This window comes from Oreochromis niloticus, linkage group LG3, assembly GCF_001858045.2.
Source record: "Oreochromis niloticus isolate F11D_XX linkage group LG3, O_niloticus_UMD_NMBU, whole genome shotgun sequence".
Lineage (NCBI taxonomy): Eukaryota > Metazoa > Chordata > Actinopteri > Cichliformes > Cichlidae > Oreochromis > Oreochromis niloticus.
Genome location: NC_031967.2, coordinates 53,137,281 through 53,160,331, shown reverse-complemented (window position 1 = coordinate 53,160,331; position 23,051 = coordinate 53,137,281). Strand labels below are relative to the sequence as shown.

The following is a 23,051-nucleotide window of genomic DNA, read 5'->3' as shown; positions in this document are numbered from 1 at the left end:
AATGAGGAACAGCATGACTGTGACTGCGGGTGGAGCAGCGCTGGTTGTCTCCATCGCAGTTTACTGTACACTGAATAAATACACTTGTAGATTTCTCAGGAATAAAATGACATGTGAACAAGAGCTTATAGAGCTCATCCTGGTGAAGCAAATGTTTGGCTTCACATTTCTTATTGTAAAATCTGCTGGCCAGGCTTACAAATACAATAAATAAACGGGATTTGTTTTTGTACTTTCAGCCTTTAGTTTCATATTTCAAACTACAGTGACATCCTCTCTGTGTGTGATCTATACATGTGGTAATCGTTTTGATGGTAATAAATTTTAATTTAGCTTGAACAGCTATGCTAGACTCTGGGAAAAATGTTAAGAGGGTGTCTGGTTTTTGTTACTAATGCGGACACTTGGGTTTAGTTTGTGAAATAAAAATGTGGACTCGACTCAGGCATTGTGGGTGCGATTTGGTGTGAGCCTCCTTTCGGTTAGACGTCATTTGTCATTAACAAAAGACAACGTTTCCACATTCAGAGAATAGAAGAGTGGGCGGAGCCACTGAGCTTCGAGCCGTCCAGCGAACCGTCTGTTTTCTTTTACGTCCGCCGAGCACACATAATAACACGGTTCCGTGGGGTTGGTGTTCATTCGACTTTGTTCGTTCAAGGAAGAAACTATAACCATGAGTGGAAGGGGCAAGGGTGGCAAGGGACTCGGCAAAGGAGGCGCTAAGCGTCACCGTAAAGTTCTCCGTGATAACATCCAGGGCATCACCAAACCCGCCATCCGCCGTCTGGCTCGCCGTGGTGGAGTGAAGCGTATTTCCGGTCTGATCTACGAGGAGACTCGCGGAGTGCTCAAGGTGTTCCTGGAGAACGTCATCCGCGACGCCGTCACCTACACTGAGCACGCCAAGAGGAAGACTGTGACCGCCATGGATGTGGTGTACGCTCTGAAGAGGCAGGGCCGCACTCTGTACGGCTTCGGCGGTTAAACTCATTTGGCCTCATCCATCAAACGGCTCTTTTAAGAGCCACACACTTCAGTTTAAGAGCTTTGTTCTGCGGTGTTTTGTCTTGCTTTAGCAAAAAGTTCTGGAAGTAGTTCAACACGTGACAGGATCTTCCCCACGAGATTCAGAGGTAGAGTATTACGGTGTAACTTATCACAATCAATTACAGCTTCAATCAATCGTAGCTTTGCTACAGGCCATACAAAATTAAGCTATTTGTAATGCGTGATTTTGATTTTAAACTTAAAATAATTGACATAGCCACAAACTGAACTTCAGAGGTTCCAGGTCCAACCAATGCCACTGTTTTTAATACTCTCCTATAGCAGGAGTGTGAACATTCATAGACCAAATGAAAAACAAAACAGATTTCACTGATTCATCAGTTTATTTGTATATGTCTTCTGGCCAGAAATCTGCTTAAAGCAGAAGTTTATTTTCTTTTTAAAGATGACCAACCCACCTTCAATCTAGGAGAGTGGTGCTCAATTTAAAGTTTTGTTAATTTGTAATTATAGACATGGATGAAGCCCTGTAAAGCTTTTGAAACTTCTTCCTCATGTGTGCCTGAAATATAATTTTCACCAATCATTTCAATGTAACCTTCCTGATGTGTCATCTTCCTTTCTGAGAAGGGTTAAAAATTCAGTATTGAATGAGTGTGGGATTAAAGGAAAAAGTAAAATAAAAGATGTAAAAATCATGGTCTTGATGACTTGACAGACAATAACATGAACCGAACAGTCTCACTATCCTGAAATAACCTTCATACGAGGAACATTATTAAAGATGTTTTTAGTACCCAGATGTTATGCACTTGAAATGCAACATGTCTGTTTAAACTGCAAACAAAGTATCAACAGCAACTGTAAATGCTGTGATGAAACGACGCACATCGCAAACAAGAAAGGTTGTCTGTTTATTTGACATGCTTCCAGGTAACAACAACAACAACAGCTCGTTTGACAAAGACCACATTTACAGATCAGAATTACAGAAAATACATCATACATAAAGTGTGTTTGCATGTAGCACACAGCTGTGGCACGCTGTCGGTCTAAATGAATCTCAGACACCTGTGGATTAAAGATTTAGTTTCATTACTTTAAGCAAGTGTACTCTCAGAGGTTGTGAGTGGCTCTTAAAAGAGCTGTTAGTTGGGTGAGGACAGTCGCTGGATTTTAGTATAGTATTTTTAGTATTTTAGACTTTAGTTTACTTCAGCCATATTCCATATAAATCAGGTATCATACAAAAATAAAAATAGAGTCATGACAATAAAAGAATATGACTTAAAGGACTTAACAACATTCCTTCAGTTACAGTACACCAACATCTCTGATACATTAGCACTAAGGGAACACTGAATGACCTGCTGGTTTTTGTCCATAAAACTACTCATCTAAGATGACCACAAAGTAAAAGATCTCTCAGCAAAATGATGCAACATTTTAGGCACTATTGCCCCGATCAAATCAGTGAGCTGAGATTTTTGATTCTAAACATGAACTACTACTATATTGGTTTTACATCTATACTGTCCAGTCTCTCCTGGTGGACATGGCACACAGCAGCATTGTTTAATCTCATTTGAGTCATTGTTGACCTGAGCCATGTTTTTAGTCTTGTGAGAGCACCAAAGCTTCTTTCAGCCTCAGCTGAGGATACTGGGATGACTAAAAGTAGCCCGACAGTTGTCACGATAATAAATACTAGTTAATCTATAGCAGGGGTGGATCTAGAGAAAAATTTTTAAGGTGGCAAAGAAATCAAATGGGGTGGCAAAATCAAAGCCTTTTTTTCCAAACACATATGCAGGTGGTTACATATGGTTAAAATGATTCAAATGCAGTAAGTATACACACTTTTCATATAAATATAGTCTATAACTTAATTATTGTCTGTAGCCCACATAATTACACACTTTAGTTACAATCAAAACTCACATGTTTTATGTATGTACTGTAGCCTGTATAATAAATAAATATGTAGCACAATAAGTATAAAATCCAGAAAGCTACACAACATGGGGCGGTTCAAACACAAGTTTCACTTTGTTTTTTGTTGGAAAACAGCCCTGTACACTAATATCCTGGCTTACTCGAGGCTGCTGTTTTCTCTGACAGTTCAATCAAAATTAGAACTCCTACTCTGGGAGACAGAAGTAAATAGTAAGTGGCCTGTATTTGTATAGTGCTTTATTAAGGACTGTAAAGCGCTTTACACTACAAGCAGTCATCCACCCATTGACACACATTGAGCCACTTATGATGAATTCAACGTTGATGCCAACTGTAGTTTGTAGTATAGAAACAGCAAGAACATTGAAGTGCGAGTACAAGATGAATATTATAAAAACAATAAGGGAGCGAGCTCTTGGTGTGAGTGAGGTGGCTCTGAAAAGAGCCGTTGTTAGTAGGAGAGCGTGTAGCTTAAGCTCTCTCTCCGCGGATGCGGCGAGCCAGCTGGATGTCTTTGGGCATGATGGTGACCCTCTTGGCGTGGATGGCGCACAGGTTGGTGTCCTCGAAGAGTCCGACCAGGTAAGCCTCGCTGGCCTCCTGCAGAGCCATAACGGCAGAGCTCTGGAAGCGCAGGTCGGTCTTGAAGTCCTGGGCGATCTCGCGGACCAGGCGCTGGAAGGGCAGCTTGCGGATGAGCAGCTCGGTGGATTTCTGGTAACGGCGGATCTCGCGCAGAGCCACGGTACCGGGCCTATAACGGTGGGGCTTCTTGACGCCTCCGGTGGCCGGGGCGCTCTTACGAGCGGCCTTGGTGGCCAGCTGCTTCCTGGGGGCTTTGCCGCCAGTAGATTTGCGAGCGGTCTGCTTGGTTCTTGCCATTCTTTCTCTCTTTGCTTTTTACTGTGCTAACAGCAGAAAATGTAGCAAACAGAGGAGACTCGCTGCTCTTAAAGCATGTGACTGGCTGTGACGCGATGCCGCTCCGGCTCATGATTGGTGAGGGGCTCCACGTGGTGCTCAGCACCGTTCAGAGGAGCACCGCCCCGCCTCGGTGTGTGCCGCTCATTGGAGAATTTGCGCGCTGCCGTAAGCCTCTCTGCGATTGGTGCGTGACGAAGCTGCGCGCGCTCTGCGGAAATATAAGCGAGGCTTTGAGCCGATCGGTCCACATTTTCTCTTAGTCTCGATACTACGAAGAAAAGAACCTGTGAAAATGAGTGGGCGCGGCAAGACCGGAGGCAAAGCCAGAGCAAAGGCTAAGACTCGCTCATCCCGTGCCGGGCTTCAGTTCCCCGTGGGTCGTGTCCACAGGCTGCTGCGCAAAGGCAACTATGCGGAGCGTGTGGGAGCCGGCGCCCCCGTTTACCTGGCAGCTGTGCTCGAGTACCTGACCGCTGAGATCCTGGAGCTGGCTGGCAACGCAGCCCGCGACAACAAGAAGACTCGCATCATCCCACGTCACCTGCAGCTGGCTGTGCGCAACGACGAGGAGCTCAACAAGCTCCTTGGCGGAGTCACCATCGCTCAGGGTGGTGTGCTGCCCAACATCCAGGCTGTGCTGCTGCCCAAGAAGACCGAGAAGCCCGTCAAGGCCAAGTAAACGCAAAGCGCTCGGCTTCGCCAAAAACAAAGGCTCTTTTAAGAGCCACACACTTCACTCTGAGCAAACATCCTTCTTGCTGTTAATGTGATTTTAACAACTTGTGTACTGGGAAATTTAGTGGGGATGCATCTCAAATTTATTTCGAAATGTACATTCATTCATGTCATCTTTCAAAGTAATTGATTCAAATGCACCTTAAAGAAATTACTACCATTACTTTATTGTCATCAGGCAAGAGTAGAAATTCTAACTCAAAAATCTTAACATTACATCCAAAAATCATGGTATCATGGTTCACTCCTTGATAGTAAAAGCAGATCCTAAGCTCATGGAAACAGACCACACGTGGTTCATGACACGTGTGGTAAGACCACAAATCTTGTCAAACGCAATAGTAAATCCTAACACAGAAGATGAAGAGGACGGGTGGAGTTCTTTGGTGCTGCAGGGACTATCCAGGTACAGAGGGAGGAAAATGTGGAGCTGTTAGCAACATGTTCAGCACTGCTGCTGAATTTAGGACATTTTGCAAAGTCACTTACATCTACACTTAGGTTTTTTTTTTTTTTTTTGTTTGTTTTTTTGTCTATTGTGAGTAGAATGAAACAACGATTACAATAGAATGTGCTTCGGTTTGCTTATGTAACAGGGGGCAGCTGGAGAGCAGAAGAACAGGAAATCATTCCTACGTGTGTGTTTTGTTAGAATGACTTTGTCAACCCCTGTTTTAAGGACAATAGTGGATTTTTGTTCTCAAAGCATTTCATGCAACCTTAAAGCTCTCAAGACTGAGATTAAGTTGCTGAACCCTGACCTCTGACGTGCCAAATCAGTTGGTTTAGCTATAAACTTTGGTGTGTAACTGTATAGTGGGAAGAATTTATTCAATAAAATGAGAGTTACACAGTTACTAGTCTGGGGAGAGGACAGCCCCCCCAGACTGAACAATAGAAGTAGTATAAATACTACAGAGGAGGGGGACACAGGGCAGCCCCGGACTCTTCTTCAGCTGGGATATCAAAAGGATCGGTGAGGTCAAGAAGTAAACCTCAAGACTATATTTTGAAATAACGCAATTCCCTGCATCCTTAACGCTACAGAACTCCATTAGTTCAAATGTACATGAATGAAATTGGTTATTAAATGAGTAATGAAATAAATACATGCTAAAATTCAGCTTGGAGTAAAATGTGTCCCTGAAATCACCAAATATCAATTCAACTGGTCTAGATTTAGTCAGGTAAGGTTGTAGAGTAGAGCATTTCAAGTGGATTATATTGGCTGAGTATCATTAAAATATACAGTGTACTTCCACTAAAACAGCCAGTGTAGGCTTTCAAAAAATAAAAATAGAAGTGAAATATCTCATATAGATCATAACATGTATCTATAAATGTAATATTTTCAGTCACATTTGTTGCCTTTTTTAAGATAAGATAACCTTCATTAGTCCCACAGGTTTGTTCGTTTCGTTACAGCAAAAGTGCAAAGTTATGTAGCAGAAGACACTGAAGAAGTAGGTGACACTGGAATTGAATAAAATAAAATAAAATACTATATACACAATAGCATAAAATAGAATCCAAATGCTATATACAACTGAGTGAGAAAATACAAAAGTACAACTTTGTCAGAAAAAAAAAGGAATTGCACTTAGAGCAGTCTTATTGCACATGTGTGGATGTGTGTGTTTGATCAGCTGCAAAAGAAATAGAATCTTTTAAAATGTAGGTGATAACTTTTAAAGGTGTATTTCTTGTATGATAGTGTTTCATAGTAAAACAGGAAGTGGTGTGATGTGTTGTACTATGAAGGTATGATTGTAAATATTGAGTTGTTAATATTTGTATTGTTGTGTTTTCTGGAGTTGCAGACTTGTGAAGACAGCACTAATGTGCACCATGATACTAATATGATTGATAAATGTAATGAGGACAATGGAGAAAAAAAAAGTGTGTTTTAATAATAAGGACATTATTGTGAATGATAGAGTGGTGAGTGAGTGTGAGGAAGGAGCTCTTGTGAGTTGCTGTGGTGGCTCTGAGAAGAGCCGTTGTTGAGTGTGAGAGTGGTGGCAGCTCACTTCTTCTTGGCTGCTGTGGCTGCCTTCTTGACTTTGGGCTTGGCGGCCTTCTTGGCGGGGGACTTCTTTGCTGCGGGAGCCTTCTTCAACACCTTCTTGGGGCTCTTGGCCGCCTTCTTGGGGCTTTTGGTCACTTTCTTGGCCGCCGCTGCGGGCTTCTTGGCCTTCTTGGGCGACTTCTTAGCGGCCGCGGGCTTCTTGGCTGCTGCTGCCTTTTTGGGCGACTTCTTAGCAGCTGCTGCCGGTTTCTTGGCTTTGGCAGCAGCGGGCTTCTTGGCTTTAGGAGCGGCTTTCTTTGCGGGCTTCTTGGCTTTGCTCTCAGTAGCCTTCTTGTTCATCTTGAAGGATCCGGAGGCCCCGGTGCCCTTGGTCTGCACCAGAGTGCCCTTCGCCACCAGGCTCTTGATGGCGGTCTTGACGCGGGCCTTGTTCTTGTCCACATCGTAGCCTCCGGCAGCCAGAGCCTTCTTGAGAGCGGCTGCGGACACGCCGCTGCGCTCCTTGGAAGCGGCCACGGCTTTCACAATCAGCTCGCCCACGCTGGGGCCGACCTTCTTGGGCTTGGAAGCCGTCGTCTTCTTCTTGGCCGCCTTGGCCGGGGCGGGAGCAGGTGCGGGAGCTTCCTCGGACATTTTTCCCCTTTCGAGTCTGGGCGAGATTCAGCGAGATTCACGGTACAGTGATGGCAAGTCGGAAGCGCCACGCTGCACTTAAACGCACCATGAGAACCGTGGAGAGTGAAGGCAGCGCGCGCAGCTCTCGCGTGTGCCCCGCAATGCTTCATTTTGTGTTTCGTGTCTCGGGATCAAAGAGCTCAAAGTGAGTTTGTGAGCAGCACTGCAGGCCGACAGTGGAGCAGTCCACAGCGGGCTTGTGTCTCGTCGTGCAGGCCTCGTGTCGGGCTCTCGTGCTCCCTGCTCTCGGTTCGTGGAGCTCCCAAAGCTCAGTGACTCGGTGCGGAGCTCAGCGCTGCTCGGCGGCTTCTTGCACTCTTTTCTCTGCTAAAACCGATGGAGCCGCAGCAGAGCTCCGTAAAAAGCCTTTTCCAGCTGATACACATGTTTGTTCACGCACTCCGAATTAAAAGCAGCATCTGGTGAGCGCGGCTGTGGGACAAAGTGACGCCGCGAGCTCCCAGCAAACACACCGATGCTGCTGGAGGCCCACGGAGCAGCGACACTTCTGTGACAGCTGCTCACTTCTAACCAAAGCACAGTTTCACTCACATTGTTGCACATCAGAAGCTTCATTAGTGACCTTACAGCAGCTCGCTTCCACACTTTGGCTCTGATCTCTTAGTCTGCATTGACTCTGTTTCCTTCTACAGTTACTGACTCTACAATAAACAACAGCAGTCAATGAACACGTGAATACACACATCCACAAACTGATCACCAAGTGTCTCGATGTGTAATACTCAATACCTGCTAAAAACATCCACCATCTCACTGTTAAACATTCTTTTTGTCACTACTAGTCGAACATTTTATCCTTGTATCTATTTTATTTATTATTTGATTTGATTTGATATACCTTTAATCCCACAAGGTGAAATTTCATCATTATTATTGTAATATAATATTTTTGTTGTTATTATTTGCTATTTATTTTATCCTGCTCTGCCCATGTCGGTGCATTTCCCAGCTCTGGCACTAATAAAGCTTATCTCATGTCCTGGATAGTGACCTCAGTTTAATTTAGTATTTTTAATTATGCCCAGTATGTCTCTGCTCCTCTTTCTGGAGGATTCTGTAATTCTCCCACCTACTGAAAAATATGTGACCACAATTTTTCGTGCATGATAAGTAAAATGCTGCACAACAGCTCTGACCCACTCCATCATGTGCTGACCAGTCACAGGAGTGGGTTTAGTGAGAGACTGAGAACCAAAATTCCCCTCTGAACACCACAGGAAATCATTCCTACCCATCTCCTGTACAGCACTTACTACAATAGTTGCATTATATAAAGGCAGATAGAAAGGTGGCCACGGAGCCACCAAATTAGATTGAAGAAAGCTTTGATGGAAATTCCTCTGGGCATTGCTAGGAAAGCTGGATGTGAAGGACACAGCAGGGCCTGCCTGTGGCATAGGCAGTATAGGCAAATTGATACAGTGTCATCCATCCAGGGGCACCACAAGTGAGGAAAAAAATACAAAAAAAAAATGATACCAATTCATATTTTTCTTTGTATACATTTTGGCATCTAATTAGCCAATTTTTGCCCTCTAATAGTCCAACAAACAAGCCCTTTGTATCCTAGTTAGTCTAGTTGTGTGTTAAAGTGCACACCAAGTCAGGTGGGTTTGTCATTTCAACTATGTGCAGTACAGCAGCGGTCGCCAACCCCCGGGCCTCAGACCGGTACCGGGCCGCGAGAGTTGAGGCTCAGGTGTGAAATGTATGTTTTTCAGGGTTTTTAAATCGATTTTCAGCGTGTTATCGTTTACTCTGATTTCCTGGGTCTTTTCACGTGTGTCATGAATAGATCTTTTTCGGTACCGGTACTAGTTTGTTGTATTTATCCGCGACACCTTAGAGGCCGGTCCGTGAAAATATTGTCGGGCATAAACCGGTCCGTGACGCAAAAAAGGTTGGGGACCGCTGCAGTACAGTACACAGTGAAGCAAGAGCATAGTGCTGCATATAACAGACAGGACCACATGAATGTATGTATGGAGAAACTACAACAATACAGACGACTAAAACTATACAGACACGACTGTGCAATAAAAAGCTGCAACATAATGTTGATACTAGTTTTCTGCACCAAAGCATTTTAATCTAATGACCAAGTGAACTTTGCATATCAGGAATTAAAGAACAATTATACTTGGAACTAAAACCAAGTGTCAAATACAAAGTCACATTAATTGTATGTTTGTAGTGAGTTTGTCTTTGCACAACGTAAAAAGCAGGAGCACATTTCTGTAGGCTGGGTTCAGTACAGCGGATTAATATCACCCAGTGACACAAGGTGCACATCCGCGATTCTAGTAGCTGACAACACAGTAAGTAGGATGTTAGACTGTAGGAATTATGCTTGTTAGTTTAGTGTGTGGCTCTGAAAAGAGCCGTTGTGTTGACGTCTGACGGCCAGTCAGCTTATTTGGAGCTGGTGTACTTGGTGACGGCCTTGGTGCCCTCAGACACGGCGTGCTTGGCCAGCTCACCGGGGAGAAGCAGGCGCACTGCGGTCTGGATCTCCCTGGAGGTGATGGTGGAGCGTTTGTTGTAGTGGGCCAGGCGAGATGCCTCGGCAGCGATGCGCTCGAAGATATCGTTGACAAACGAGTTCATGATGCTCATGGCTTTGGAGGAGATCCCGGTGTCGGGGTGGACCTGCTTCAGCACCTTGTACACGTAGATGGCGTAGCTCTCCTTCCTGGTCTTTCTCTTCTTCTTGCCGCCCTTGCCGGCGGTCTTGGTCACGGCTTTCTTGGAGCCTTTCTTGGGCGCTGACTTGGCGGGTTCAGGCATTTTCTTTCCTCGATACTCGACGAATGAGCTCCGTGACTGAGAGCAGCGCTTTTTATACAGGCTGTATGCTAATACCACTGCGCAGGCCCTCGGAGCTCATTGGTGGAGCCGCACAGTGGGCCGGACGTTGTGTTGGAGGGAATTTGTGAATTTTGCTGAAACAGGCGCGCATCTAACAAAGACAGTGGACTGTGTGATTGTGTCCTCGTTTGCTGAGACAGTCATTTGTTCTAAATGAGCAGTAAATGTAGAGCTCTGTGTGGCAGATATGGATGTGTTAGTATCAGTATTATCTTCAGCCAACAATGAAATCATTTGAATAACAATTCCACCTGGTTTCGTGTCTCTGTGTTTCTGTAGTGCCCATGTAACCTGGTGATAGTCACAGTTTACCGTCACCAGCACACAGCTATAAAACTTCGCTGAGTTTTAGCTCTGAGTGGAGATTAAACACTGGGCATAATTAGGTAACTGCATAGTTTTACTGAAGTCTAATATGTCTCACTGTTGCGCACATATTAGACTGAACCCTACATATATATATATATATGTACATATATAAAGAGAGGGAGAGCAAACAGTGCGTTGCATTTCCACAGGAACATGGGCAAAAGTATTCATTTGGTGATTTATTCTAATATATAAATGCTGTTCTGTTTCATTTTAATCTGCTGCTGAGTCTCTTTGATGCTGATGGATAACACAGAACACACAGCAAGAACACCTGTTCAGCCAATCACATTCATTCCACTTTGATTTGCACAAACTCAAGCGCCCGTCTCTCATCTTCCTTTTTACAACAGTGTTGTGTTTGACTGGTAGATTTTAATGATCTCTGTATTGTCGATTTTCACATCTCTGGAAGAGTTGGCAGTAATAAGGATCATTTTCTGTGGGAGAACAGATATGACCCGTGAATTAGATCCGTAGATGACAGTTAGATTAGTTTGATGCTGCCAACACTTTCACAAGAACGCTCTGGAAAAACCCTGAGTTAACTTAGAGAGCTGATAGCTTCTTGTCAACACTTATCTTGCTTTTTTTTTTCCACGGGGAACTAAAGCCCTGCATGGGATGAGCGGGTCTTAGCCTTAGCTCCGGCTTTGCCTTCGGTAAACTTCATTAAATTATACAAATTAAGAATTAATTTATTCACGAAGGATACACTCAACCCATCCTTCAATTTCTGGGAAAAAAGAGACGCATTTTTCTGCCATTTGCGGCCTGAGGAGGATGCAGTCTCTAAATGTTCACCCCCCCTATGTGTGTTTGTTACTGAGCATTGATGCAGCCACGTACACTGCTGCTACAGTTCAATACATGGTGTCAGAATTAAGAACTTCACGCTGAGGAAGAGATGGCTAAATTTGGACCTCCGGAGCCGTTTGACTTTACAGCAGGCAGAGTGGCCGATATGTTCCCGAGTGGCATCAGAGTGGCTGTTGGTGCTGAAGAAACTGTGTCTTATTACCTCATATCATGAAAGTGTTGCAGAAAGGTTTTCAGTCACAAGGAAGGAGCGCTTTTACGATTACCTCTTTCTTTTGCTGCTGTCACTAAATGCATATAATATGTACCTGGAGAGAGACAGTATGATGGTCTGTACTAGATGAAAGTCCTCATACTGTCATCACGTCACAGTGTTTATATTTTTTACACCTTATATTTGTCTGAGCTATAATAATACTTTGAGCAACATTAAAAATTAATTCCACAGTCAAATCAATGTTTTAGCTTCACTCAGAATCAAAATGAGACCCACAAACAGCCTTCAGCCGGTTATCAGTCTGTGTCTGCTGATTGGTCTGTTTCAATGACTTTGTCCACAACTTTTAATAAGAGTCAACTGATCCATGTCCACAGACAGAGGCTTCTATAATAATGATATTAATAATAATAATAATAATAATAATAATAATAATAATAATAATAATGGAGCTTATTGGTTCTTTGTATGGTTTCTCTCTTATATTCAGATTGTATGGAACCGTGTGTAAAATAAGCAACTTGGGGATCTCATACATACAAGAGTATTGTGCAATAAGTTGCATTATGGGTGTGTTATAATGTGGTTGGCACACAAGGTGCCGAGTTCTTTTTAACATTAACATTTTTAACTCTGTGATTAACCCCTGTGCCACTGTTGCTATGGAGGCTTCCTTTGCACTTTGTGAAAACTTTTTGAAACACTTAATTGAAAAAATCTCAGCTTTAAGGTCTCAACATTCACAGGGAGTGTTAGACGTAAGTGCTCTACTGTTTTTCAGCAGTTTGAGCCTGTGACTTTTTCTGTCTTAAAGGAAGTAAACTCTCACTTAGGACCTCCTAATTCTGCTCAGTGTATTCTTCCTTCTTGTCTTTTCAAGGAATCTCTTCTTGTCATTGGACCTAGTATTCTACTTTTATTAAACGCTTCCTTGTCATCAGATTGTGTACTAGCTGCTTTCAAACATACTGTTGTGCAACCAATTAATAAAAAGAAAAATCTTGATCCAAATGTGATTTCTAACTACAGGCCAACTTCTAAACTCTCTTATATGTCCATCATTTTGGAAAAAGTTGTTTTAACTCAGTCTGACAGTGAGTTAGTGAGAGTTAGTGACAGTAAGACAAACTCACTCCAGCCTAAAGAGAGGTTTTGTGCAGGCTTTTCTTGAGTTCACAAACAGTCTAAGAGCGAGCATAACTGGCAGCTTGTACCTACTTTAATAACTGGTAAATTTCAGAAGTCCAAAACTGTCACGGTCTGGCTGGCAGACCGTGAGGATGAGGGAAATAAGGACCCAAAATGCAGGACTTGATGACGAAGGCAGTGCGTTTATTTACAGTGGTGTAAATCCAAACAACAATAAATCCCCAGTACGATCCCAACTCCCGTTCCGTGTCTTCTCCCTTATCCCGTGCTCTATGCTCTGTCTCCGTTCCCTGTGGACTGTCCGTGTGCTGCCTCCTGGTCGCCACAATTCCTCCTGGGGAAACACGCATACAAAAGGCAGCCGTGAGTACAAAACCCAACGGCAGACTTGCACGAACCTTGCACATTAAACTGAGACTGATGGGAAGTCACTCAACGATCCAGCGTCGAGGAGCTCTCAGCCACACTGTTTTGAAGCTCCTCTGACGAGGCTTCATCGGCACCAGGTGTGTGTGGAGATTCCTGGGTGTGACCGGTCAGCTGGCAGGGCCACACCCACCAGGCCTGAAGGTGCCTGCCACTACCGCACCCTCACACACGCACACACCCATACACACCTGACAGTACACAAACACAGGACAGCAGCAGTGCAGGGGTCCGTTCTTCGTACCTCGCTAAGTAAGTTAGCCAGATTTGATTGTTGACGATTTCGCGTGATCTTGGATCGTTCGGTTCTCCGAAGCTCATCTGGGACTTGCTGTCATAGCAACAGATCCGTAAGCGTAAACCTGCTCGGGAGCAGGTTTACTTTATGTAAACAGGATTAGATCGCGGCCACTCAGGTATGTCCGCTTCATTTATACGAAAGCAACAGCGATATTTCTCCAGTTTTGCCATAAATAAATATTATCAGTGTAACTAAAGATAATGCAGTATTTGATTCTTTTATTGATTTCATACAGATACATACAGGTCATTTCCTAAAAAAAGGGAAATGTACTAGTAATCATTCTATTACATGTATTTGATTATTTCAGATGTAATTCATATTTTAGAGTAGTAATAGTAAATTACTTCGTGTAATCAAGATGAGAGACCACGGCTATAAAAGCGAAGGTGGATTTGGGAAGTCTGTCGCAGCCACGTCCTGTCTGTTCGTATACGCGAGCAACCCATTGCGGAAGGTGCAAGATTGATAAGGAGAGTTTACAGAATTCAGCGTATATTGCGGGATAGACAGGATCCTTCCCGTCCTTCCTCGTCCTTATATATATATATATATATATGTATATATATATATGTATATGTATGTATATATATATATGTATAAATATATGTATATATATATGTATGTATATATATATATATATATATACACATACACACACACACACGAGGGGGTGCAGGACCACCACCTGTCTTTATTTGCTCTGCCCTTTTCTTGGTTGCTGTTATAAACAAACAAACAGATTATTTCAGGGTCTCTTTTCAAGAGACTAAAAGCAATATAAGTGATAAATATTACCATTCTGTAGAATATTCTTATATTTCACTTTTACTTGTCCCCATGTTCTAGTGGGTCCTGTTGTGGCTCTAATGCAGGGGTGCCCAATCCCAGTCCTCGAGAGCTACTGCCCTGCAGCTTTTAGATGCGTCCTTGTTCCAGCACACCTGAATCAAATGAATGGCTCGTTATCAGGCCTTTGCCAGACTTGATGGCATGCCGAATTGGTAATCCAACTATTTGATTCAGCTGTGTTGGAGTAGGGATGCATCTAAAAGCTGCAGGACAGTAGCTCTCGAGGACTGGGATTGGGCACCCCTGCTCTAATGTGAAAGAGGATATAATGGAATGTGATATAATAAATTATTTACGAGTTCAATTTGTCAGCAACTTCCTGCCAGCCCTCTCTCCTTGCTTTTGCAGCCTTTGCAGTGTTCCCTTGTGTTTTAATTAAACTCTGAAACTCCTGATATCCCTCAATCAAGAGTTCTTGCTCTGCTGCCGTGAAATACTGAGCGCGCGCCTTCGACATCTTCGCCGACCAATCACAGGGTTGCCGATCAATGTTTCTACTATCGATGCGTAGCCTCTTTTAAGCCACCCAATGATCTCGCATTACTTCATCCAGCTATACTAATCGTCAACAACAGGTGTGTTCGGAGAACCGGATTAGCGAGCTCAAGATTAGCGCGATGATTTGATCTTGGATGTGTCATTTGATCTTGGATGTAGTAAGCGAGGTACGAAGAACAGACCCCAGAAGACACAACCCTCAAACAACAACCATAATAATAATAATACTAATAACCCTGAGTCCTGGAACCGGGTCCGTGACAAAAACAACTCCCAAACCACCAGGAAGGAGACAACAGAACTGTTTATTTTTACCTTCAATGTAACTTATTTGATCTTCCAAGCTGGTGAGAGGTTGTTGTTGCTTATAAATTCATTTTGTAAGATTCCTGCATGAAATGATTTGATCAGATATTTTTAATTTTATATTTTATATGGTATCATGTAGAGAAAAACATTATCTCTGGGTATCTGTGTTTAGACTGCTGCCCTCGCTGACAGACATGATATGTGTTTTCCTTGTCAGACATTACAAACTGGTTCGCATTCAAGAAATTCTTTAAATCCATTTTACACTTGGCACCATTTGGCCAACTGTCCCATTTATTATAAGTATTTAATATATAATTTCAAAATGCAACATCAAAAGAATATGGTGATTTATAAAGAAATACATTAATATTCTTCCTTTTGTTGTGGTTCTCCTCTGCCTGATAGGAGGTCTGTGTCACATTGACGACAAATGATCCTGTTGAGGAGACAGAGAGGGAAAGAGAGGAGCAGACACACTGAGAACTGGAACAAATCTGTTGTTGAGCTTTATTTGGAGTTCATAAAGTGAAGCTGTAAACTAACCAGAGACACATGAGGGGAGGATGATGAGCAGCAGGATCCTGCAGATCATCTTCTCCCTGTGAGATGAGACAGAGGTGAGGAGTCATCAACACATGAGGTCAAAGGTCAGTCAGTACAGCTAGAAGAAGGAAAATCTACAGTCTGACTTCATTCACTCATTACAACATCTCCAAACAGACATAATGAGGAACTGCAAAAATATCAAAGTAGGCTTGAAGCCTTTTAGAAACATGTTGTAGTTACAGAGTTTGTCCACCAGAGGGAAAAGGGTTTTTGTTTGTTTGTACTGTATGTGTTCATGTTATAATAATAACAGTGTTTGAAGGCTTTTCTTTCCAAACAGACAGAAAGACAGACAGACACACACACACACACACACACACACACACACACACACACACACACGGTGTGTCAAAAGTTATGCATGGACAGTTTATAGGTAACTCTCTAAGTTGTGTGTTTAAGAAAACTTAAACATAATCATTTATGGCACGATTAAATATGAGAAATTAACCTGAAAAGCTAAAAATATCATTGAGCCAAAAGCTCAATATTACCTTACAACAACAAGGAAGACGATACATTTTAGTTTGTACATGTTTTGATGCTAAATGGCCTGTATTTGTATAGCGCTTTACTTAGTCCTTAAGGACCCCAAAGCGCTTTACACTACATTCAATCATCCACTCATTCACACACTGGTGACGTCAAGTTACATTGTCGTCACAGCTGCCCTGGGGCGCACTGACAGAGGCGAGACTGCCTGACACTGGTGCCACCGGGCCCTCTGACCACCACCACCAGCAGGCAAACATGGGGTTAGTATCTTGCCCAAGGATATTTGGCATGTAGACTGGAGGTAGGTGACCCGCTCTACCACCTGAGCTACAGCCAACGCAGTGAAGTAACACACTCACTGCGTTGCAGGTTAGCACATTTGAATACTTTTTATTAGTTACCTTATAATAATCACAAAATAATACTTCATGGAATCAGATCAAATGAAATATATATAAATATATATTTGTGGTTTCTGTTTAAATATATTTACTTTACTGGAATACATTCAGTTTATAACAGGGGTGTCAAACTTACGGCCCACAGGTCGGATCAGGCCCGCAAACGGGTTTAATCCGGCTCACAAGATGATTTTGTAAAGTCTAAAAATGAGCTGCAAATTTTCAAAAAAGAAGCTGCTGTTCCATTTGCGTCCATTGGATGGCGCAATAGCAATTGTGAGCTACTTTGTTTTGCCCACAAAATTTAAACCTGATGTGCTTTGAAGCCGTCATTGTGGAGACACAGCTGGCTGGCGGTGATGCAGCTCACTTCCCCTGTCTGAAAATGTGTGCACGACCCAAAGTGTGACAGACATGAAGCGGTTCAAAGATAAAATAACGGGACTGTTACTACAGTTTGAGCAACGATTTCAGATTTTTGGTGAACTGGAGAAAGACTTCAAAGTTTTTTGCTCGCCGTTCACCGTGAATCCCTCTGATCTGCCCGTCAGCAATCAACTTGAAATAATAGACTTGCAGTGTGACGCGGATTTGAAGAGCAAATTTGCCGCAGCTGGCTTGAACACATTTTCTCAGAATCTCTTGCCAGGTTGCCCCAACTTGACAGCCCTTGCTGCAAAACTGTTGTGCATGTTAGGAACCACATATCTTTGTGAGCAAGTTTTCTCTGTAATGAGCATAAATAAAACAAAACTGTGCTCAAGGCTCACTCACAAGCGCTTGAATCACATCCTGAAGTTGGCTGCCACTCAGGATATGAAGCCTGATATTGATGAGCTGGTGAAAGTTAAAAGATCCCAAGTATCAGGAGTCAAATAAACTCTGCAACCCCACTGAACGTGCTGCATGAGACACTGATAGAGTTCCGTGATCTGTGATATACTTCTGTAAATCACTGAGGTACTGTGTGGTTGTGTGTTCGTTGTCCTCAGAATTTTCAAATAACCTGAGGTGTTTTGTAAGTAATAGCTATGTTGTGCTTTTGGACACACTGTCCTCAGGCTCTAGCTTTGTTTGTTGTGTTGATCGTATTAAAACAAAGAAAATAATCTGAAGTAGTTGTTTTTAAGTTATATATACAATGATTTTACTAGTCCGGCCCACATGAGAATAGACTTTTCTCCATGTGGCCCCTGAACTAAAATGAGTTTGACACCCCTGGTTTATAACAAGGATATTTTCCTCAATAATTATTTGAATAAATAAAACTTGCAATTCCTGTTTTTATTTTGCCTCAATATAAAAATATATTTAAAAAATGTAAATAAAGTAAGACAATATTCAGTTTAATGCGGTATCCCAACATTGCTTGTGCCAACTATTTTCTAACCTTCACAATTCTCAGGAACCTTTTTCCTCATTTTATAGTGTGTCTGTTTGAAATAAATGCATTTATTAAATCATATATGCACACACAAATGAATATCAGTACAGTACGAAGAGTATAAAATTGTGAGTGTCTGTGAATGAATCAATGCAGCTTAACAGTTGCCTCAACACGCTTTATATTATAAGGTAAAGACTCTGAGATAATACAAAGAAACCCCAACAATCCGATGACCCTCTATGAGCAGTTATTAATTCAATTCTAGATTTAGCAGTATTGATAAATTGTCAATATTATCTGATCATTGCAGTCTCAGCATTCACACAGGTGAAAGAGGCCCCCTCCTTGATTCAGCGATCGTCTTTCCCTTTTCACATAAATGTCCTCCTGGACTCAACACTCAGCGTTCCTCCCTGGTCAGCATTTGTACATCCTCATCATTGAAAGAGTGTCCACTCCTCTGACATCAGCAGGGCAGACCAGCAGTGTCCAAAATCAGCTTTAATCTTCCCCCTGATTCTCAGTCTGACTTTCAACAGGTTGTCTTGGACCTGTCTACAAATATTTATTTTAATGAGTTGTTGAACATATGTATGTCTGTGAAGGTTCTCAGTCATCCAGACGCTTCCAAGTTCCTTCGACTTGAACTAATGAAAATGGCAAATGCATAACGATTTAAAATGTCATGTCTGACACTTCAGGCCTTGAAATGTTGAAGTTCTTCCAGAAAAGGATGATTGAATGAAGGAGCTGGTCCTGATGGGGATCACGCTGATATGTTTACTGTCAGCATTTTAATCACAAATTAATGGCTGTAGATTGCAGCCATTGCTCTAACACTATGTATACATATAACAGGGCTCATGCTGCTTCTTACAGTTTGAGCTGCTTCAAGCTTTATTTCTGAAGAGCACATTAGCTTACTAAAAACAGTAGCTAGCTAATACTGTTGGGACGTAATCATTTTTAAGCAAAGATGATCAGACAGTCATGTTAGCATGTTAGCTTCAACAGGTGGTCAGGCTGCCCACAGGCACACACTCGGACGTTCAGCTCTACATTTCCTTGCAGAGTCCCTTCATATTCTTAATATATCCATGATATATCCATGCTCTGTTAGCTAATATAAGAGCTAATCCCATAGTTAATTCCAAAGCTAATTCATTTGTAAATATAATAGCTAATCTGTGAGCTAAAAGGAAAGGAAAATGCATTACCCTTCCATCATCACCATTTTAAATATCAGCAATAAATCTTTGATTTTTAAATACATTAACATATTTATCTTTTTAATAATGTACTATTAAAAAAAATAATAATGATTTTAAAAAGTGCATATTTTATTGCACATTTCATTACTGAAACTGCAAATATCAGTGTAATGAAATCAAACTCTGGGAGGTGGAGTTTACATGGGGACCAAAACTGTAGGAGAGAGGAACCACAGCAGCAGCATTAATGGAGCAACAGCACTACAAATGAAAGCAAAACATTAATAGAGTTAAACATGTTCATTTAGATATGTGTTTATAGATGTTTTATTAATTACAGAAATATTATTTTATCTTGTGGATGGAAAGGAATGTATGTCACTTTTATCTATGTAGCAAATACTAAAAGAACATATTAAGATAAAGGGTAACTGACCCAGAAAACCTTCTGGTTGATGTAGAGGGAACAATGACCTCAATCTAAATCCTGAAACATTAATCAGGAACTAAAGGTTCATCTTCAGCTTCCGAACCATTTTTGTGCTCAACTGAAAACTCATCATGTGCTTTCATTTTTGACACACACACACACACTATCACTCAGCTTAACTCAACTACCTCAAAGCATTGAGACTGGGCCTCTTAGTTAGCTAGTTTAGTGTTTTCTGTTAATTTATGTTGTAAATTTATGTTGCATGTAGCACCTTGGTTCTGGAGGAACGTTGTTTCGTTTTAACTGTATATGTTTCGTTTTTAAAAGTATATGGTTGAAGTGACAATAAAGCCAACTTGAACTTGAACTTGAAGAAGTGGGAGTTATGTTTAGTTATAAGTGTTACTGTAGTAGTTATTATGTTGAGTGTTTAGTTGCATTGTTTTTTTTGGTTGCAGAACTCATTTATTTTCAGGTATTGCAGTGACTGATTCATAGACAGTCTCTTCTTTAAGCATATGATTTTACTGATTTTTTAGTTTTCCAACTGGAACTGATTGAAATTTATCACCTAAAACTGAGCCTACAAACATTTTAAAGATGGGATGTTCTTTTAAAAAAAGGGTCTTCAAATCACTCCTCTTCCCGGAATAAGAATAAGCTTGATATCGCTTCCCTACTCTTCTATAAACACACCAGTTACACTCTGTACACATATATCTGACAGCTGACAGCCCCCACTCGCTGCACAGACACAGGTTGTTAAGTCTAGTTTCACTTCGACAAAAGAGAAACTCACAGACACACACCGAGTAACACATTCATTTGTTACTGCCAGGACAAAAGGCACAAAAAGTAGCTCAACTGGAAGAAGAAATCTTCTCTTGTTTGATCTGTTTGGATCTACTGAAGGATCCGGTGACTATTTGCTGTGGACGCACCTACTGCATGAATTGTATTAAAATATATTTTGATGCAGGGGACAGGAAGGGAATCCACAGCACAGGAAGACTTTCACACCGAGGCCTGTCCTGGAGAAAAACATCATGTTAGCAGCTTTAGTGGAGCAGCTGAAGAAGACTGGACTCCAAGCTGCTCCAGCTGATCACTGCTATGCTGGACCTGAAGATGTGGCCTGTGATGTCTGCACTGGGAGGAAGCTGAAAGCCATGAAGCTGAAAGTCACTGAAGTGGATGTTTTACTGTCACCACCAGAGCCAAAGACCAGAGCTGAATTCTTAAAATATTCATGTGAAATCACACTGGATCCAAACACAGCAAACACACATCTGTTATTATCTGAGAGGAACAGAAAAGTAACATATATTTTATTCTGATCATCCAAACAGATTCACTGGATGTCATCAGGTCCTGAGTAGAGAGAGTCTGACTGGACGTTGTTACTGGGAGGTGGAGTGGAGAGGGAGAGGAGTTGAAGTAGCAGTTGCATAAAAGATTGTCAGCAGAGCAGGGAGCTCACATGAATGCGTGTTTGGATACAATGACAAATCTTGGTCACTATGTTGTGACACAAATAATTACACTTTTTCTCCAACAAAAGTCACACTAATGTGTCAGGTCCTCGGTCCTCCAGAGTAGGAGTGAACCTGGATCACAGAGAACATCTGCACTCGTCATGATGAGGTGATGAAGATTTTCTGTCGTACTGATCAGCATCTGTTAAGCGGGTTTATGTTTTGAGTAGCACTTCTGTTTTTATTGTTTTTTGTTTTGTTTTTATTGTTTTATTTATTGTTATTTATTTATTGTTAACTGTATCATCATTATTTTTGCTTTAATTATTACCAGGAAGGAAACAGATGCAGCCGTTGTGGATCTATTTTTAGCAAACATCTGCAGCATTTTTACATTTATAAGAGGTTCAATAGTGATTTCTTGATGATGTTTTTAATCATGTCTTTAAATATTGATGATTCTGAATGTTCACAGTAATATAACATACTTACTGTGTCATTAAAATAGATGAATAGACTTTATGTTGTCCTCATAAGTTGGGAATCTGGAATTGCTTAATTAATTAAATATTTGAATCTTAAAGTTTTATGATTTATTAGTTTATTTTATTTCATGTGTATTTATTTTGTAAAACCTCTCCACGTCTTTCAGAATGGAAACACTGATACAGACAGTTTGCAGCTTGATACTCATGTTTGTGCAAATATAGTCACATGATCACTCTGCTGTAAACCTGTGTAGTCAGTAGATGGTGCTGTTGGACTGTGTTTGTCTTTGTGAACGCTGCAACGTCAGAGTTAGGATCTACTTAGTTTAACACAGAAATATGTGTACGAGTTTTAGTTTAAGTAATTATAACTGTTATATAAACCTACAGACGTGACATGAATCTAAATGTTATTTCTTGTTGTTTATTTCCTCTTCAGAGCAAACCTATGCACACTCACAGATTACAAAGGCTGTAAAACCTGTACTGTGCCCTTCATTACTGTGCTGTGAAAATATCTGAGCCAACTAAATAAATGACTGGACTGCATTTGATTGGCTGCTGCTTGTTCTGATCGACACCCCCAGAAAGACACGCAACACAAAGAGCCGCAATATGTACCAGTTATCAATATTCTGATTGGCTGACCTCCATTCCTATGGACTCTGCCTTCAACCACACAGACCCCCATCACCACCCCCTGTCCCGCTTCAGCTACAAGTACAAGTTTTGTACCAGATTTCTCTTAAGAAGAGCTGCAAAAGTCGAAGCTCACAATGTGTGAATTTGTGACTCAAGAGGGAGAAGTCAAGCTTTCAGGGCCGAGAGGCCAGCGTGAAAATGAACCCAGAAGCAGACTCAAGTCACGGCTGTGTCAACTTCAAACTGATTTCATTAAAGACACAGATAGACAACTGTAAAGTGTTACAAGGTGGAAACTTCTGAGAGGCTGGATCCACTGTAACAGAGGAGAGCTGTATTATTTCCAGTGCAGATGAGTTGTACTGCAAGAAGATTGCTTCCTTGACAGGCTGGTGAATCTGGGTTTTGGAGGGAGGGAGACCTTCTTTTCTGTACTGATGGATGGTTACAGTGAGCAGGAAAGCAGGCAGGTGGGTTTCCAGATTCTCCACAGGAAGTTGGGTGAAACAGAGCGACGGCTCCTGACAGGTAAGATTCAGGCAGGCAGCTGGTTGGAGGGAAGGACCAGTGACAGAAGGAATCCAGATAAGAGTGGAGGTGAGTGGATAATGATCTGGAGGTGCAGGAAACTGGAGACACAAAGAAGGTGAAATTAAACAGAGGAACACTTGGAGCAAGCAGAACATGGAGGCTGATTTAAAACTACTGTTTAGATGAAAATCTGGCAAATAGTCTGAGGTGGACCATAAAA

General features: G+C 41.9%; 5 protein-coding genes and 1 long non-coding RNA gene across 7 annotated transcripts; 2 read left to right on the top strand and 4 right to left on the bottom strand.

Annotated features, from left to right (window-relative positions):
* Positions 1–604: 604 nt before the first annotated feature.
* LOC100702755 (histone H4) lies at positions 605–1,682 on the top strand. Its single transcript, XM_003454672.5, has one exon. It carries the CDS (start codon positions 677–679, stop codon positions 986–988), a length of 312 nt encoding a protein of 103 aa, XP_003454720.1. The 5' UTR covers positions 605–676; the 3' UTR covers positions 989–1,682.
* Positions 1,683–1,906: 224 nt separating this feature from the next.
* On the bottom strand, positions 1,907–7,746 carry LOC109199322 (histone H1). Of its 2 annotated transcripts, none has more exons than XM_019354619.2 (2): positions 6,657–7,746; positions 1,907–2,082 (listed from the first exon to the last, which is right to left on the bottom strand). In XM_019354619.2, the coding sequence occupies exons 1-2, from the start codon at positions 7,286–7,288 to the stop codon at positions 2,064–2,066; spliced, it is 651 nt and encodes a 216-aa protein (XP_019210164.1). In that variant the 5' UTR covers positions 7,289–7,746; the 3' UTR covers positions 1,907–2,063. The 2 variants fall into 2 exon arrangements, with proteins under 2 accessions (XP_019210164.1, XP_019210165.1); XM_019354620.2 differs by lacking the exon at positions 1,907–2,082 and adding an exon at positions 6,233–6,272 and having other exon boundaries at positions 6,657–7,333.
* LOC100704758 (histone H3) lies at positions 3,396–3,926 on the bottom strand. The gene has a single exon (XM_005459148.4). It carries the CDS (start codon positions 3,847–3,849, stop codon positions 3,439–3,441), a length of 411 nt encoding a protein of 136 aa, XP_005459205.1. The 5' UTR covers positions 3,850–3,926; the 3' UTR covers positions 3,396–3,438.
* Positions 4,144–4,605, top strand: LOC100701240 (histone H2A). The gene has a single exon (XM_019354631.2). The coding sequence runs from the start codon at positions 4,184–4,186 to the stop codon at positions 4,568–4,570; it is 387 nt and encodes a 128-aa protein (XP_019210176.1). The 5' UTR covers positions 4,144–4,183; the 3' UTR covers positions 4,571–4,605.
* Positions 7,747–9,713: 1,967 nt separating the features above from the next.
* On the bottom strand, positions 9,714–10,482 carry LOC109199328 (histone H2B 1/2). The gene has a single exon (XM_019354632.2). It carries the CDS (start codon positions 10,136–10,138, stop codon positions 9,764–9,766), a length of 375 nt encoding a protein of 124 aa, XP_019210177.1. The 5' UTR covers positions 10,139–10,482; the 3' UTR covers positions 9,714–9,763.
* A 4,542-nt stretch (positions 10,483–15,024) lies between these two features.
* LOC112846439 (uncharacterized) lies at positions 15,025–15,877 on the bottom strand. The gene is made up of 3 exons (XR_003219395.1): positions 15,706–15,877; positions 15,525–15,598; positions 15,025–15,239 (listed from the first exon to the last, which is right to left on the bottom strand). It is a non-coding gene; the product is annotated as an uncharacterized LOC112846439 (long non-coding RNA).
* Positions 15,878–23,051: the final 7,174 nt, after the last annotated feature.